Source organism: Ursus arctos, unplaced genomic scaffold (assembly GCF_023065955.2).
Source record: "Ursus arctos isolate Adak ecotype North America unplaced genomic scaffold, UrsArc2.0 scaffold_17, whole genome shotgun sequence".
Taxonomy (NCBI): Eukaryota; Metazoa; Chordata; class Mammalia; order Carnivora; family Ursidae; genus Ursus; species Ursus arctos.
This window is the reverse complement of record NW_026622841.1, coordinates 26660774-26677725: the sequence shown is the minus strand read 5'-3', so window position 1 is coordinate 26677725 and position 16952 is coordinate 26660774. Positions and strand designations below refer to the sequence as shown.

Sequence of the window (16952 nt, the reverse complement as noted above, 5' to 3'; positions counted from 1 at the left end):
TTAAGCGTCTGCCTTCGGCTCAGGGCGTGATCCCGGCGTTGTGGGATCGAGCCCCATGTCAGGCTCCTCCGCTATGAGCCTGCTTCTTCCTCTCCCACTCCCCCTGCTTGTGTTCCCTCTCTCGCTGGCTGTCTCTCTCTGTCAAATAAATAAATAAAATCTTTAAAAAAACAAAAAAACAAAACAAAACAAAAAAGAATTCTACAAGAGATAGGAAGTATTTCTTCCAGTACATGTTCTCCTAAGTCCATTGACTCTTTTCCTCGAACATACTGATTTCTTGGCCAGCCTGATCCAAGGAGAGCTTTGCATGAATTTTGAGCACAGAAGCTATTCAGGCATATTAGATGTAAAACGTGTCAAAACGACATTTGACTGAACTAGACCAAAAAACCTGATTCACCGAAGCTACATTTTAACTCAAGTGAGTTGAAAACTTGTGTCCATACAAACCTACACATGAATGTTTAGACCAGCTTTATTCTTAACTGCCCCAAATTGGAAGCAACCAAGCCGTCCTTCAGTAGGTGAATGGATACACAAATTGTAGTATACCCATACTAGGCCATATTATTCAGCAATAGGAGGAAATAAGGTATCCAGCCATGAAAAGAAAAGACATGGGAGCATCTTAAATACATGTTGCTAGTGAAAGAAACCAATCTGAAAAGGCTATGGTTCCAACTACATGACATTCCGGAAAAAGCAAAACTGAAGACAATAAAGAGGTCAGTGGTTGTCAGAGGTTCAGAAGGAGGGAAGGAAGAATGAATAGGGGATTTTTCAGGTCGGTGAAACTATTCTGTATGATACTATCATAGTGGATATATGACGTTATGCATTAGTCAAAACCCGTAGAACAGTGAACCTTAATATAAACTATGGCCTTTAGCTAATAATACTGTATCCCTATTAGTGCGGCAAGAGTAACAAATGTACTACACTAATGCAAGATATTAATAATGGGGCAAACTGGGGGCTGGGGGGAGTAATATGGGAAGTCTATACTTTTTTTTTTTTAAGATTTTATTTATTTATTCAACAGAGATAGAGACAGCCAGCAAGAGAGGGAACACAAGCAGGGGGAGTGGGAGAGGAAGAAGCAGGCTCCCAGAGGAGCAGGGAGCCCTATGTGGGGCTCGATCCCAGAACGCTGGGATCACGCCCTGAGCCGAAGGCAGACGCTTAACCGCTGTGCCACCCAGGTGCCCCAGAAGTCTATACTTTTATTCAATTTTCCTGTAAACCTAAAACCACCCTAAATAATAAAACCTATTTGTTTTTAAAATTCTGGATACTACCCTCAGTAACATAGCATGCTTTAGCTTTCTAGGTAATTACTAGAAACAAGACTTTGGTGACTTGATCATTTCAGCAAATGGGGTTTTGTCAAGCTGATCCTCAGGAATCTGGTCTGCTTCCTGCTGAAGCCATACTGATCTTTCTGTTCCTCAAACACACCAGGCCCTTTCCAGCCTCGCTGTTTTCTCTCCCCTTTCCTCGGCCCTTCGGAAGGCTGGCTGGACCTTACCCTTCACATCTCAGCTCAAATGTCATCTTTTCAGAGAAGCCCCCAGTGATCACTCTGCCCACCCCCCAGACACATGGAGGGACTATCCAATCACTCTATGTTGTAGGCGGAATAATGACCCTCCCCGAGGGTGATTTTTTTAAATATTACTTGAAAGGGGGCACCTGGCTGTCTCAGTCAGTGAAGCATGCAACTCTTGATGTTGGGGTTGTGGGTTTGAGCCCCATTTTGGGCGTGGAGATTATTTAAAAATAAAATCTTAAGGGGCAGCGGGGTGGCTCAGTTTTCCTAAGGGAAAAGCTTCGGCCTTGGCACAAACAGGTAGCCAGGCTCCTTCCCACCGGCTGGTCATGTCCCTCTGAGTTTGGAACTTCTGGGTTTTTTTTTAAGTAGGCTCCAGGCTGGGCCCAACATGGGGCTTGAACTCATGACCCTGAGATCAAGACCTGAACCAAAGTCAAGAGTTGGATGCTTATTTGACTGAGCCACCCAGGCACCCCTGGAACTTTTAGTCTATGATCTGAACAGCTGTACTTGTTCTTCTTTTAATACTTTTTTAAACCCTTTTAATTATTTTAAAAGTTATACTTATTTTATTGTAGAAAAATGGAAAAGTACAGCTAAGCAAAAAGAAAATAATTATGTTATTCATACCACGTGAAAAATAATGGTTAACATTTTGCTGCACAACCCCCAGATATTTTCCTATAGACATGTGACTATGTCTTCATATTTTTTTAAATACAAATGAGGAGGTCTTACTTTACAAATAGGTAGTAACTTTTTTTAACTTAATATATTATAAATACCTTTCCTGCTGCTTGTTTTAAACCACAATTTTTAGTGATTAGGGACTATATTTCACTTGTTCTCACAATTCCTTAAATTTTTTAAAGTTATTGCACTCATCATTTTCTGTCATTATCTCAATTTTAAAATTAACTGCACAAAAACCACTACAGTGTTGGCATACGGACACATTACTGACAGGTGCACCTTTTAACACGACCACACTCTATTTTATCATCTGAAACACAGAACGGCCCTAGTGCTAGGCTGACCAGATAGTATTGTCCTCATTGCAAAACAGAAAGCTCAAGCTCAGAGTGGTTAGCTGGGTGGCTTTGGGCAAGTCCCTCACTTCGTCTGAGGTAGAGTGAGGTGTAGACCCCAAATGGTGTGTAGCCATGGCGGGAGGGCTGCAGCTGCCCTTAGCTGGTGGCCTCTCCCTCCCCACTTCCTGTTCACACCCAGTCAACCACAATTCCACCCAAATAGCTGCAGTCTTGTACCCTCAGCCTCTCTTGGACCTCCTGGTCTTCCCAGGCTTCCAGCTTCCCCATCCACAGGACTCATTTCTTGGCCCTGGAGAGCAGACAGGCTTCCACCTTGCTGAGCCCTTGGGCCCTGGGGCCCTGCAGTTTGGTTTCTGCAGAAGGGGCCACATGGCTCAACGGCAGGTGCCTTCATTGGCATCATGTTTGCTCCCTTTGACTCAGAGCTAAGGATACCTGGGAGGAACACCACGGTCTCTCATATACAGATTCTCCACCGACGTGGCCCAGGAAAGGGCCATACCAGCTGGGGTCAGCCAGGGAGAAGCCTGCTGGCCAAGATGGTGGCCCTGAGCAATGGCTGGTCAGAATGAAAGCCAACCACTCTTCTGGCAGGAATTCCATGGGAATCCTGATGAAACAGGTCAGGAGGGTGCTAACATAGGACAAGTGGATAAAGAAGGCTGAACTGGGGACAACCCAAAGGACTGGTCAACTTTCCAGATCTCCAGATCCAGCCGTTAGCAGAAATCCCAAAAAGTCCTAAGGAAATACTTTTTATTCCAGAGAGCTAAGGTCTTTTTGGACCCCTTGTTCAGGACCTGACTGTTGCGAGGTGGAGAAATCTTAGTGTCTGTGTTTGATAAAAAGGAATATATCCTCAGAGCAGATTCCAAGAGGTGGGGCAACCAAGACCTGGAGCAATGAAGAACTGTATTTCTAAGGTTTTCGGACATTTGTGGCCATTTATAACCTGTCACTTCAAGCAGCTATTCTTCAAACAGAAAAACTAGATTTCAAACTGGAGTTGAATTAAATCAGCATGGCAAGACAAGAGTGGAGAGGAAAGACCACAGTGACTGTTTCCCCAGTGTTTCGGCTTTGCATCCATCACCCAGCACAATGAAGCCCGAAACCAGGATCTGGCCCCTCAGAGGGCATCAAACTATTAACTCTTCTCATTCAAGACAGGACCTGAAGGTAGGGGTGGAGTCTGGGTCCCCTACCCTAAGCTTATTCAAGTATTCCTTCCAGCCTCATGCCAAGCCTCACCCTCCCTTGAGGTGTTCTAGAAACACGGATTCCCCCATCTTATCACTTGCGCAGGGCTACCTTAGCATGCCCCCCCATGGCACCCACCCAGCTGGACCTGCCCCATAATCCTACTCTGCTGGCCCACACCTTTTAGTGCGTTTGCCCTCTAACAAGAGCACAGGCCCACTGAGGGCAAGGCTCATTCTCCTCCTGACTTGAGAGGTCCACACAGGTCTCTGGCTTCTGCAAATGTTGGAACACCTGGGACTCATTCAGAAAGACAATTCAATATTGAGTAAAGCTTGAACCATAGAAAAGTTCAAAGAAAAATAACTGAATGTCTATCAAGCTTCCAGCATGGGGAGAAGTTTTTTTTTTTTTTAAAGATTTTATTTATTTATTCGACAGAGATAGAGACAGACAGCAAGAGAGGGAACACAAGGAGGGGGAGTGGGAGAGGAAGAAGCAGGCTCATAGCAGAGGAGCCTGTGGGGCTCGATCCCATAACACCGGGATCACGCCCTGAGCCGAAGGCAGATGCTTAACCGCTGTGCCACCCAGGCGCCCCTGGGGAGAAGTTTTTAAACTTTGGCATGTACTAGGTGTAATCACAGAAGATTAGCTCAACATGCTTGACTGTATACAGTGTTTGCAAAATGCATATACATTTTAAGTATAATTATCATTGTACAGATGAGGACGCTAAGCCTAGGAAAGTGGAGTAATTTGAACAAGGGCACATCCCTCAGCTTAAAGGGAGCAGAGCTGGGATTGCAACCCAGGCATGTCCAACACAGTAGCTCGAGTGCCTGAGGACCGCCCTTCACTACTGCACGCTGTATTTACCAGATGCTAGAACATGTGAATTACATACACAACACACGTATGTGTACACACATATGTAGATACAAGAATGTGCATTCAAATATTTGTAGTAAATGGCAAAGAATATCCTTAACATTTTTTAAAACTCTTGTGGATTCATAAATAAAGCACAAGGAAAGAAACAAAACCAAGTGTAAAAGAGGAAACAGAACAAGAAAATAAACAAATGTTCACTCTCCCTGGTGATAAAAACACAAATGTAAGTTTAATGAGGCACCTGTTTTTGCTTAGTAAATGGGCCATGAAGAAACCACACCAGCCATGTCGGATGCAGTGAAACTTCTCCCTTCGGATATCAGTGGGAACACTGAGAATACAGCTGCCTTCTAGGAAATCACTTTATACATATGTCAAAAGTTTTTAAATGTCCTACTGTAAATGAATGCTCTTTTCAGTCACTCAACAGACAGTCTTGTGAATCTGAGATAGAGAAACTGCGGGGCTCCATTTTTAGAAAGGGAGGCTGGTGACGGGTATTAAGGAGGGCACGTATTGCATGGTGCACTGGGTGTTATACGCAAGTAATGAATCATGGAACTTTACATCAAAATCTAGGGATGTACCGTATGGCGACTAACATAATATTAAAAAATTATTATTAAAAAAAAAAAGAAAAAAAAGAAAGGCTCCAGCTCTGCTGTTTCTCGCTAGGTCCTGTTTACTCACTTTCTATATTTCATTTTGCATCTGAATCAACCGAGGAGCTCTGTTCCCACTCTAAGCGCGAGGCAGGAAAGTGAATCATTCTCTGACTCTCATCTAGGCCCCCAAACACCTGACAACATCTAAGCAGAACTGAATCCCAAACATGTTCCAGGACACCAGCTTCAAACAAACCTCAGCCGATGCTGACATCAATATCCCACCTTCAGTGACTGATGAAATAACACCTATTATTCACCTGAATAAGAGCTTGCCTTGAAGAGGACGCTACCCGGGATTCCTGAAGGAACACACACCCTGGATCCCATTCCAATATAAACCCGTGACCCCAGGCAACAGAGAGACTCACTCTCCTTCCCTTTCCAAGTCTCCCAGACACTCCGTCTGTGATATGCTATTCAATAAACTCTGCTTTCATTTCCTCCTGGCTCGTGTTTGATTTCTTTTTGTTTTGTTGTGTTTTTCTAAAGTTTATTTTTTTTAGTAATCTCTACACCCAACATGGGGCTCAAACCCACACCCCTGAGATAAGAGTTGCATGCCCTTCTGACTGAGCCAGCCAGGTGCCCCTCGTGCTTGATTTCTATCCTGCACAAAGCCAATGACCGTCTCAGCTGCTCCTGGGTGACCCCCTCTGGATCGTCGGGCCCGGCCTGCCTACAAAAATACATTATGTACCAGGCATTAGACCAGGTACCGCTGGAGTAAGCAGGCAGGCGTGTGGGCCCTGACATATGGGTGGCCATGCTAGCTCTGGAATGACCACCTGGGGACTCCACGTGAGATAGAAATAAACACTATCTAGGCCACTGTTGTTTGGGGTTTTCTGTTACTTATCACTGAACCTAATCTTATTTAGACAGAAGGTAAAGGAGCTTTCACCAGCTGGTGTCTGGCTTCTTTTTTTTTTTTTAAGATTTTATCTTATTTATTTATCAGAGAGAGAGAGAGAGCACAAGCAGGGGGAGCAACAGGCAGAGGGAGAAGCAGACTCCCCACTGAGCAAGGAGCCCAATGTGGGACTTGATCCTGGGACCCCGGGATCATGACCTGAGTTGAAGGCAGACGCTTAACCAACTGAGCCACCCAGGCGTCCCTGGCTTCTTCATGGAATAGGAAGCAAGATCATCAAAACAGAGTGAGAAAATGGGAAGGAAGTGGAGGTCTGAGCAGTGTGGAAAAGGTATGACGTCATCACCATGGAAAGAGTGATCTCATCAGAGAAACAGTAAAATAGCTGGGCAGTGACAAGTTCCTTTGCGAGTCTCCAGAAACCAGTATCTAAAGAAGCCAAGTTTGAAATGCCCTAAATGAATGAAGATCTGCAGCACAACATTATTTCTTCTAGAAAACTTCAGAAATTATATAGATGTCGAACAGCAAGAGAATAGTTACATCACTTATAGTATTTTTTTAAATGATTGTTAGGAAAAGTAGATAGCAACAGATAAAACTACTTATGATACTTTATTAAAGTATTTATATTTCATTATATGGAAGCAGTAAAATCAAAATAGTACATACACTATGATTACAATTACACGTGGAGGAAAAAATTGGGAAAGGTACCAAATTACTAACATTATGTTTTTAATTTCCTTGACTTTGCTATGTTAATATTAAAAACGGTTATTTTTAAATAGCATGTGAGACTCATCTCATTGAGTAGATAATAGTCTCGAAAAAGTGAGAAGTCTCATGTCTCTCTGGGACTCACAGCAGCTACCAAAGGGCTGCTACTCGGGACTTGGCAGATAGCTGCTGAGTTGAGCTGCCTGAGACCGCGTGATGACTAGGCGAGAACACTCCTCTCTCTAACCAGTGTTGTGTTTTCTCTGTCGGTCGCAGGGACTCTCATCGGGTGGTCCGCACTTAGAGTGTGGGCCGTGCTCTGCGTGTGGGTGCAGGGCCCCTCCCTGGGCATGGGGCTCCCAGCGGGGCCAGAGCCCATCCTTGATGATATCATTCTCCCAAGCACAAGACGACCAGCCAGTCACCGTAGAGCAGGCTCTTTAGAAGCCCAGAATGACACCTGCCCCCAACGGGACTTCGAAGACAGAGCGCTGGCTTGGATGAGTAGCCTCCGTTCACTGCCACGTATGTCTCACTGCTTCTCCCTTTGTTCATTTGTTCACTCTGATAGTTGACGAGCGTCTGCCACCTGCCAGGCACCATGCTAGGTGTGGGGGATACGCTGCTGAACAAGTCAGATGCACCTCGTGGGGCTTACAGTCATGGGAGTTAGACATTAAAGAGGTAAGTACAGTATTGGGGATTGTCTTACGGGCGCAGGATGCCATAGGAACAGGCAAGCAGGGTCAAACTAATTGGCTAGTCAGAAACCATAATTCCTCATTCGGTAACTGGCCTACGAGTGCCGCAGTACGGGAGGTGACCAAGAGAAGGGACGTGATCGGTGCAGAGAGGCAGGCTGGGCTAGGTCTGGCAGAGCCGTGTAAGCCACGGTCCAGACTTTGAGACTCCAGGTGCCACGAGAGGCCACGGGAGGAATTCAAGCAGGGGAAGGATACGAACTCATTTATGTTTTAGAGAGCTCTCTCAGTGACACAGGATCTGGAAAAGAGTAGCTCCAACAGAGAGCCCTGGAGGGAAGCCCAGGGTGACAGTTGTGCAGCAGGCCTGACTGAACCAGAGGACAGAGAGCTCCAAAAAGGGGGTCTCCAGAGGAGGGGGGGGTGAAGAGGATTTTTAAAAACATCTGGAAAGCTGAAGCATTTTTTTTTAAAGTCTCTGATGAAAGTGAATAATTTGCAGAAATAGAAAAAACTCATCCTAAAAGTCATACTGAATCTCAAAGGACCCTGAATAGCTAATACAATCTTGAAAAAGAAGAACAAAACTGGAGGACTCACACTTCTTGAATTCAAAACTTACTACAAATCCACAGTAATCAAAACAGTGTGGTACTGGCATAAAGACAGACCAGTGGGATAGAATAGAAAGCCCAGAAATAAAGTGTTGCATACACAGTCAAATGACTTTTGACAAGGGTGCCAGGACCATTTAATGGGAAAAGGACGTTCTTTTCAACAAATGGTGCTGGGAAAACTGGATATCTACATGCAAAAGAAGGAAGTTGGACACTTACTTAACACCAAATACAAAAATTATCTCGATATGGACCAAGGACCTAAACGTAAGAGCTAAAACAATAAAACTCTTCGAAGAAAACACAGGGCAAAAACTTCACAACACTGGGTTTGGCAATGACTTCTTGAGTATGACACCAAAGGCACAGGTAACAAAAGGAGAAACAGACAAATTGGACTTTCTGAATACTTAAAAATTGTGTGCATCAAAAGACACTAACAACAGAGTAAAACGGCAACCTCAGACCGGTAGAAAATATTTGCAAATTATATATCTGATAAAGGGTTCATATCCAGAATATATACAGATAACTCTTAACAGCAGAAAAATAAACAATCTGATTCAAAAGTGGGCAGAGGACTTGAATAGACATTTCTCCAAAGATATACAAATGGCCAACAAACACACAAAAGCATGCTCAACTTTACTAACCACTAGGGAAAGGCAAAATGAAACTACACTACCATCTGGTACCCTTAGGATGGCTGCTGTTAAAAAAAACAGAAAGCAACAAAGTGTTGATGAGGATGTGGAGAAACTGGAACCCTTCTACACTGCTGGCGGCAATGCAGCCACTGGCAGAAACAGATGGCAGCTCCTCGAAAAATTAAATATAGAGTTACTACATGATCTAGCAATTAAACTTCTGAGCACATTCCCAAAAGAACCGAAGGGAGGGTCTTGGAGAAATATATTTTTAGAAGATTTTATGTATGTATGTATGTATGTATGTATCTAAGAGAGAGAGAGAGCATGTGAGCAGCGGGCAGAGAGGGGCAGAGGGGCTGGGGCAGAGAGCATCTCAAGTAGACTCTGTCCTCAGTGCAGAGCCTGACGCCGGGCTTGATTCCACAACCTTGAAATCACAACCTCATGACCCAGGCGGAAACCAAGAGTCGGTCGCTTATCTGACTGAGTCACCCAGGCTCCCAAGTCTTGAAGAAATATTTGTACACCTGTGTTCATGGCAGCATTATTCTCAACAGCTAAAATGTGAAAGCAACCCAAGTATCCGTCTACAGATGAATCAATAGGCAATATGTGGTCTATACACACAACAGAATATTATTCCACCTTAAAAAGTTCAGAGATTCTGACATATGTTACGACATGGATGAACATTAAGGACATTATGCTAAGTGAAATAAGCCAGTCATAAAAAGACAAATACTGTACGAGTCCATGTATGTGAGGTACTCAGAGCAGCCCAAATCATAGAGACAGAAATATGATAGTTGCCAGGGGCTGGGGTAAGGGAGAATGAGGAGTCACTGTTTGATGGGTATAGACTTTCGGTTCTACAGAGTGCAAAGAGGTATGAAGACGGACGGTGGGGATCATTGCACAACAGTGGAAATGCATTTAATACCATGGAACTATACACTTGAAAAAGATTAAGATGGCAAATTTTAAGTGATATGTATTTTGCCGCAGTACATAAAATATGGCATCAGATTAAAAAAAAAAAAAGATAACACAACTAGTTAACCACGTGGAATTCGGTTGCACGGCCCCTGAATATTATGTATATGTAAAGCGTGTGTAGGGGTGAAGGGCAGTGGGTGCCTCTTTTTCCATCAAGTAGGTGAGACTTCCATGTTCATTTCTTCACGTTAAACATTTATTGAGCACGTCCTCTGTTCGCAGAACTGTCAAGTTCTAGGGACACAGAGGTGAATGAGATGGAAGGTGACCATAGCCCAGTAAGGAAAAGAGGCAAAGAAACAGGGAACGCAATACAGAGTGATAAGTATACTGCTAGAAACATGCAACGGACTTTCAGAAAATCTCCTAACCAAGACCTAGAGGTAGAAGCAGAGGTCAGTGCAAAGTCCTGGGGATGGGGCCAAGCCCCTTGGGGTGTAGCAAGTAGTTTTCGGTGGCTGTGGTTCATAGTGTGAACTTGGTGGGTGTGAGGTAGGGGCCAGCCTTCTGCTGTCATTACAGCTTTTCTTGTTCTTTATTTTTTTCTCTCCCTGATAAAATATAGTTGTGAAAACGGTGATGTCATTGAGGCGGGTGGAACTTGAGGGTTTATAAAAGTACTTGAAACTGTAATCCACCCCCATAAACAGTAATATGTGTAAAAGAATGAACAGTTATCTGTGAAAAAAAAATATTTAAGATTATTACGACCTTTTATTTTTTAAGAATAGTGGGTAAATAGAGCATTTAAATACCTAAGAATACTCTTTTATTTTCAAAAATAGTTAGCTGTGACCATTTCCGTTTAGAAAAAAGAAGTCTTCAGTTGGTTTCTAATCTATGAATGCAATCCCATGTGACCTGGTCAATGCTAATGAAACAGCCATATTTGAACAGTGAGTTTTGAGGCTAGACAATAGTTCCCAAGGATAGAAAATGACGAATATTATGGATTTGTGTCCTGGGGTTTAAGTTTGCCCTGTGCTGTCCTGAGCCTCCTTACAGATACAAAGAGTACAGAGAGTTTAAGACAGGGGTATTAGGGCTCACTGCGGAAAGTGATCCCGTTCTCAGGAAGAAAAAACCTCTGTCAGATATGTTGAAACCTCCTATTGACGCTCGGCTAATCTTCAGCCCAAAATGCAACATAAGGTAGAGCTAATCCCAGAAAGTAGGTTTAAACAAACAAGCCACCAGTCTGCTGTGTCCTTGAGAAGTCTGATTTTCCTACTTTCCTCGCACACATACTGTTTGGGAAACAGGAAGCCCATGACTCTGAGGCCAGTGACGAAGCCCTTGTTGGGAGGTTGTAAGGTTCATGGCCGCTATGTGAACACTGGCATTGAAAATACCTAGTACTGGGGCTCCTGGGTGGTTCAGTTGGTTCAGCGTCTTCTTCAGCTCAGGTCACGATCCCAGAGTCCTGGGATCCAGTCCTGCATTGGCTCCCTGCTCGGTGGGGAGTCTGCTTCTCCCTCTGCCTTTCCCCTTGGCTTGTGCTCTCTCTCTCTCTTTCTCTCTCTCAAATACATAAATAAAATCTTTCTTTGAGAGAGAAAGTGAGTGCAAGCAGAGGAGGGGCAGAAAGAGAAGCAGACTCCCTGCTGAGCAAGGAGCCTCACGGCTCCATCCCAGGACCCCGGGTCCACAGTAGGGCAATGAGCAAGTTCAAACAGCCCCAGACTTCCCCTGGTCACTGCACAGGCAGAGCAGAGAGGCCCCACCAACTGCAGGTATAGGAGTTTGCAGGGGAGGGCCGGGACGGAGACTAGGAAGCTGGTCTGGACCAAGAGCCTTGAGAATCAGGAAGCCTGGTCAAAATAAGGATCTAGACACTGTGTAGAGGACAGGCTGGGCCTCACCCCCAAGTGAGGAGCATGAGAATCTCCTGGGGTGTGGGAGGTCATCTACCTCTTCCGGAACAGGTGCTACCATCCCCTGTGCATGTCCACATCTGGAAGACATTGTCTGATCACGCCAAAAACCGGGATGTGTCCTACTGTGTCCACCTGCTGCCCTGGAGTGCTAGAAACCACATCCATGGTCACTGTCCCAATCTGACAAGGTAGCATCAACGTTGACATGATAAATTACACAGCACCGCTTGGCCACGCAGCCACAAATCAGGTATGCGTAGGGAAGGGCGGAAAAGAAACAACACACCCGCATGCTTCACATCAGGCCAACTCAGTTAGGGACCATCCCGCTTCTAAAGACCACCGACTATCCCTCTCAAACAGATCCACGGAAAGGTTTCTTCAAATAAGTATTTCTGGGGCGCCTGGGTGGCTCAGTCGGTCAAGCGTCTGCCTTCAGCTCAGGTCATGATCCCAGAGTCCCGGAGTGGAGCCCCATGTTGGGCTCCCTGCTTGGCAGGGAGTCTGCTTCTCCCTCTGCCCCTACCTCGCTCATTCTCTCTCTCTCTCTCTCTGAAAAATAAGTAAATAAAAATCTTTTTAAAAAATTTAAAAATATATATATATGTAAATAAATATTTCCATGGGGGCATTTGAATACGATTAGGTACAAAGAATGTGCTGACTCATACCTTTTCTGGAATATCTACTTAATTTGGCCATGGGCTTTTCTACTTCCATGGAACAGTCCTCTCTTGGGCCTGTGCCGGTCCTTTCCTGGTTGTATCCCTACGTCTCTGCCTTTCTTTGTCCGTCCCCTCTCTCCCCCTTCTCTCCTCCTGCATTCACAAAGGTATTCTTTAGGAGGGCTTTCTTGGGGACCTCATATCTTTTCATTCTTTCTCCTTGAGGTCTGTCACCCACTGCCTTTGATTGTCACCTCTGTGCGGATGGTAGTAATAGCTGACAAGACAGATGTCCACGATGCGCTGTGCCCGGCGCTGTACTCAACTCTGAGAGAGCAGACACTGTGAATGTCCCATTTTTATGGAAAAGAGGAAGAACAACTGAGGCTTGGTTGGTGGGGGGTGGGAGGAGGGAGGCTGAGGTAACCTGCCACCTGCAGTCACATAGCTACTAAGGGGCACAACCGGATTCAAACCTGGCCAGTCCACCTCAGAGCCGCCACGGGTGACTGAAGCCTTTCTGTACTTCATGCGGTTCTCTGGATTCTCTGGCCTGGATGCCCTTGGCCAGGGGCTAGGGCCGTCTCCTCCAGACCAGCCCCTCAAACCCAGAATGCCGAGCACTGGTCTACTACCGCACCACCCTGAACAGGCCCGTTCTCATCAGAATGTTGACCGCTAGACACCGGAGAGCATTCACTGACATGTTCGCACTGGTTGTCGAAACATGAAAGTACTTTCAAATCCTGCTGCCTGGCGCCCGCTCCCCTCCCCGGGACCCTCCCCCTCCCACGACCTCCCCATATTCACCAATCCTGGCATGGTGCTGGGGGCAAGGGCTGGGGTGGGGGCTTCAGGATGCGGCTGGCCTTGGACCTCAGCATTGCTACCCCTGCGGTTAACTATTGTTAATATTACCTCCTCCTCCCTCTCTCCCCACACACCAGTTCCTCCTCCTGACTTCCTTATTTCTGGGGCCCTTACCTCATTCTCCAGTTCACATTACAGGGAGCCTCCTTTCCTCCCTAGTGCTCACCTTCAACTGGTTGCCTTGCCCTGTGGCTTTGACCTCCTCTGCCCTCTGCCAGTCCTCCCTGATCTCCTCCTTTCCTCTCTCTATGGCCTCCACGCTGGAACAGACCCCTACTCCTGGCCCAGCTTCCTTGACCTCTGCAGGACTCTCCTTACCCCCACCCCTTCTTCCTTCATTAACTTGAGGCCAAAGCCTGCCCTCCCTACCTTGCTTCCTCATGGGAATGTACCTTCTAACCAAGGTGGTGACCTTACCCCTGCAAATGCCACCTCAATTAGAAATCCTCATCTAGAGGGGAGCCTGGGTGGCTCAGTCAGTTAAGTGTCTGACTTTAGCTCAGGTCATGATCTCAGGGTCCTGGGATTGGGCATCAGTTTGGGCTCCCCACTGGGAGCCTCTCCCACTACCTCCCTCTCCCACTACCCCTCCCCCTCCCCCTGCTCATGCTCTCTCTCTCTCTCTCTCAAATGAATAAAATCTTTAAAAAAAAAGAAATCCTTATACAGAAAAGGCATTTCATAAATATTTAATAAATTCAGTCAACTGATACCCACTTGTGTTTCCAAAGTTTTCTACCATATCCAATCACAACCTTCTTGCCCTTGAAACATGAAGGTTATTCCCCTCTGTGCCATAGCCTTGCCTCCTCTACCCCCTGAATGGGTGGAGCACCACAGATGCTGCTGCTACTGGAGCAGTAGGTTCCTTTCTGCCCCTTTGTCCCCAAGCCTGGATAACTGTTCCATCTGCCTGTTCCTGAGCATTCATACGCACCATGGCAGCACTGGGGGCTCAGGGGATGGTGACACCCACTGCCTATCCTCCCTGAGCTCCTGATTGGAGCTGGAGGAGAAAGACACTCACATGGAGAGCCAAACGACGACCCACCATCTACCTCTGGCAGCACTGAAGAAGCCGTGCAGACAGCAGTGCTGGCACAGTCTTGCCGAGTGCCAGCCTCGTTAAGACATTCATGGAGCCTTTGGTCCATGCAGAGTCCTGCTCCACCATTTAACAGCCCTAGCAGTGTGGGAATGTTGCTTAACCTCTCCGCCACACAGTTTCCTCATCTGTAGAATGACAGCAAGCAAGCTACTTCATAGGGTAGTTGCGAGGCCTAAATGAGTAGTGTGTATAAAGCCTTTAGAACGGTGTTAGTTGGGGCACCTGGGTGGCTCAGTCGGTTGGTGAAGCATCTGACTCTTGATTTCGGCTCAGGTCATGATCTCAGGGTCATGATCTCAGGGTCTTGAGACTCCCAGCTCAGCGTGGAGTCTGCTCGAGATTCTTTCCCTCTTCCCCTCCCCACAGGAGCACTCTCTCTCTTTCTCTCTCTCAAATAAATGTTAAAAAATAAATCTTTTTTTTTTAAGATTTATTTTTAAAAATATTTGACAGAGAGTGAGAGAGAGAGAAAGCACAAGCAGGCAGGGCAGGAGGCACAAGGAGAGGGAGAAGCAGACTCCGCACCGAGCAGGGAGCCAGGTGCGGGGCTCGATCCCGAGCCAAAAGCAGATGCCCAACCGACTGAGCCACCCAGGCGCCCCAATAAATCTTTCTTTTTAAATATTTTATTTATTTGTCAGAGAGACAGAGCACAAGCAGGGGGAGCGGCTGGCAGAGCGGGTAGAGGGAGAAGCAGGCTCCCCACTGAGCGAGGAGCCCAATGTGGGGCTCGATCCTAGGACCCTGGGATCATGACCTGAGCTGAAGGCAGACACCTAACTGACTGAGCCACCCAGGTGTCCCTAAAAAATAAATCTAAAAAAAAAAAAAAAGAACAGTGTTAGTCACAGACTGTGAACAGTAAATCAACTATTATAGTTTCTATTATTTGACATAAAGTGTTACAGGAAATTAGAGATTAAAGATACCTTTGCAAAATCTCTCTCAGTATCTCAGATACCTTCTGAAAGTATAAGGCCAGAGGGGAAAAAGAGTATAAACGGAAAGTTCTCTCCCCCCGACCTTCACCTCTAACTCCGAACTCAGACCTCCTTTCCGCCCCAGCCCCTACCCACTCCTGCAAGCAGGTGTCAGTGGCTGGGAACCCTCTCAGGACGGAGGCTGCCGCTCTCACACTGTCGAGGGCCCTTCGGCTTTACAGACTCACTTACTCGGTCAACAGCTTTTAGCTGAGCACGCATCCTCCCACCAGCTCATTGGGGGACAGTAACCCTGAAGTCCCCACAGTACCTGCCCCAAGGTGCTCAAGTGCTTGCAGTCCCCCAGTTCAAAACCAGAAACTGACAAATGCTGTGAAGGAACAGAACCTGGACACGTGAGCAAGCGATAGGGCCTATTGGGCACAATCAGGAAAGGCTTCCCTGAAGAGGTGACCATTGGGCTGAGATCTGAAAGCGGGGTGTCACACTGTGAGGCAGGGGGAAGGCGGGTCTCTCTGCCCTAATTTTTCCCACCATGACAATGCCTGCAATGGGACCTACAGGTGGGCAGAGGCCCAGGGGAACCTCAAAAACTTCAGAATACAGGGGCCTCACAAGGCAGGATCTAAACCGGGTCCGTGAGGCCATGGCACCAGGCTTCTCCACCCAGCAGCCCACGATGGGGACGGGGTTGTGCCAGGCAGCTGTGAAGCCAAATGCAAGCAAGCAGGGGCCCAGGTAAGAGAGTTGCAGGTGTGCTGACTTCCTGCTCCTGCTTTAAGGCGATGAGGGCGGTTCCTCCGAATGAGGGGTTACAGACTCTTGAGGGGCACCCGGGGAGAGACAGGACTGGGGGAAGAGGACCGGACAGAAGAAGCCGGACAGGCGGACTCCGGATGCCGCCAGCAGCTCTGCGCCGGGGAAAAGACCCGGAGGGCTCCAGAAACAGGCGAAGCTTCTGCGGGAAAGCCCTCTGAGCTCTGCAGGGGAAAGGCGGGCGCTAACGGGGCTGGAACGTGTCCGCTGACCGGGAGAAGACGGTCCCGGGGAGGGGGGGTACCTGCCGCTGTCAGCCGGCGAGGCTCACCCAGGTCCCCCCAGATCCGCGCCTGGCGCAGCCTCGGGGGCACCCGCGGCTCTCCCCTGACGGGCCGCTCCTCGCCTGGGTCTCGGGATCCTCGGCCAGGAGCTGGGGGCCCCGCCCCGCTGGGGCTCAGGGGCAGGGGGACCGGACCCCGGGGACTCGCGGGCGCGCGGCGGGCTGGGGGCCGGGCAGAAAGGGCACACGGCGCGGGACAGGTCCCCGAGGGGCGCCGACTTACCCAGAAGTTCGCCTTGAACAGTGCGCCCGTCATGGCCGGCGCGCGTCTCTGGGGGCCGAGCGGAGCGGGCAGCTGGCAGGCGCCGGGTGACCCGACTGTGGCAGCCCGCGGTCCCGCAGCCCGACTGGGGAGTCGCGCAGCCGCCGGGAGGCCGCCCCGGGTCCTAAACCACGCCCGACAGCGCCAGCCCTGGGCGCACAGCTCCTCCCCGCCCGCCACCCCGAGTCCAGCGCCCGCGCCACGCC

The 16952-nt window shown here is 47.6% G+C and overlaps 1 protein-coding gene across 1 annotated transcript in view; it reads right to left on the bottom strand.

Moving 5' to 3' along the window:
• Positions 1 to 16952, bottom strand: part of PSTPIP2 (proline-serine-threonine phosphatase interacting protein 2) — a 64900-nt gene extending 47948 nt beyond the window's left edge. The window contains exon 1 of the mRNA XM_044382978.3: positions 16708 to 16952. Coding sequence (XP_044238913.1) covers positions 16708 to 16740 — 33 coding nt within the window. The 5' untranslated portion in view covers positions 16741 to 16952. The remainder of the gene's footprint in view (positions 1 to 16707) is intronic.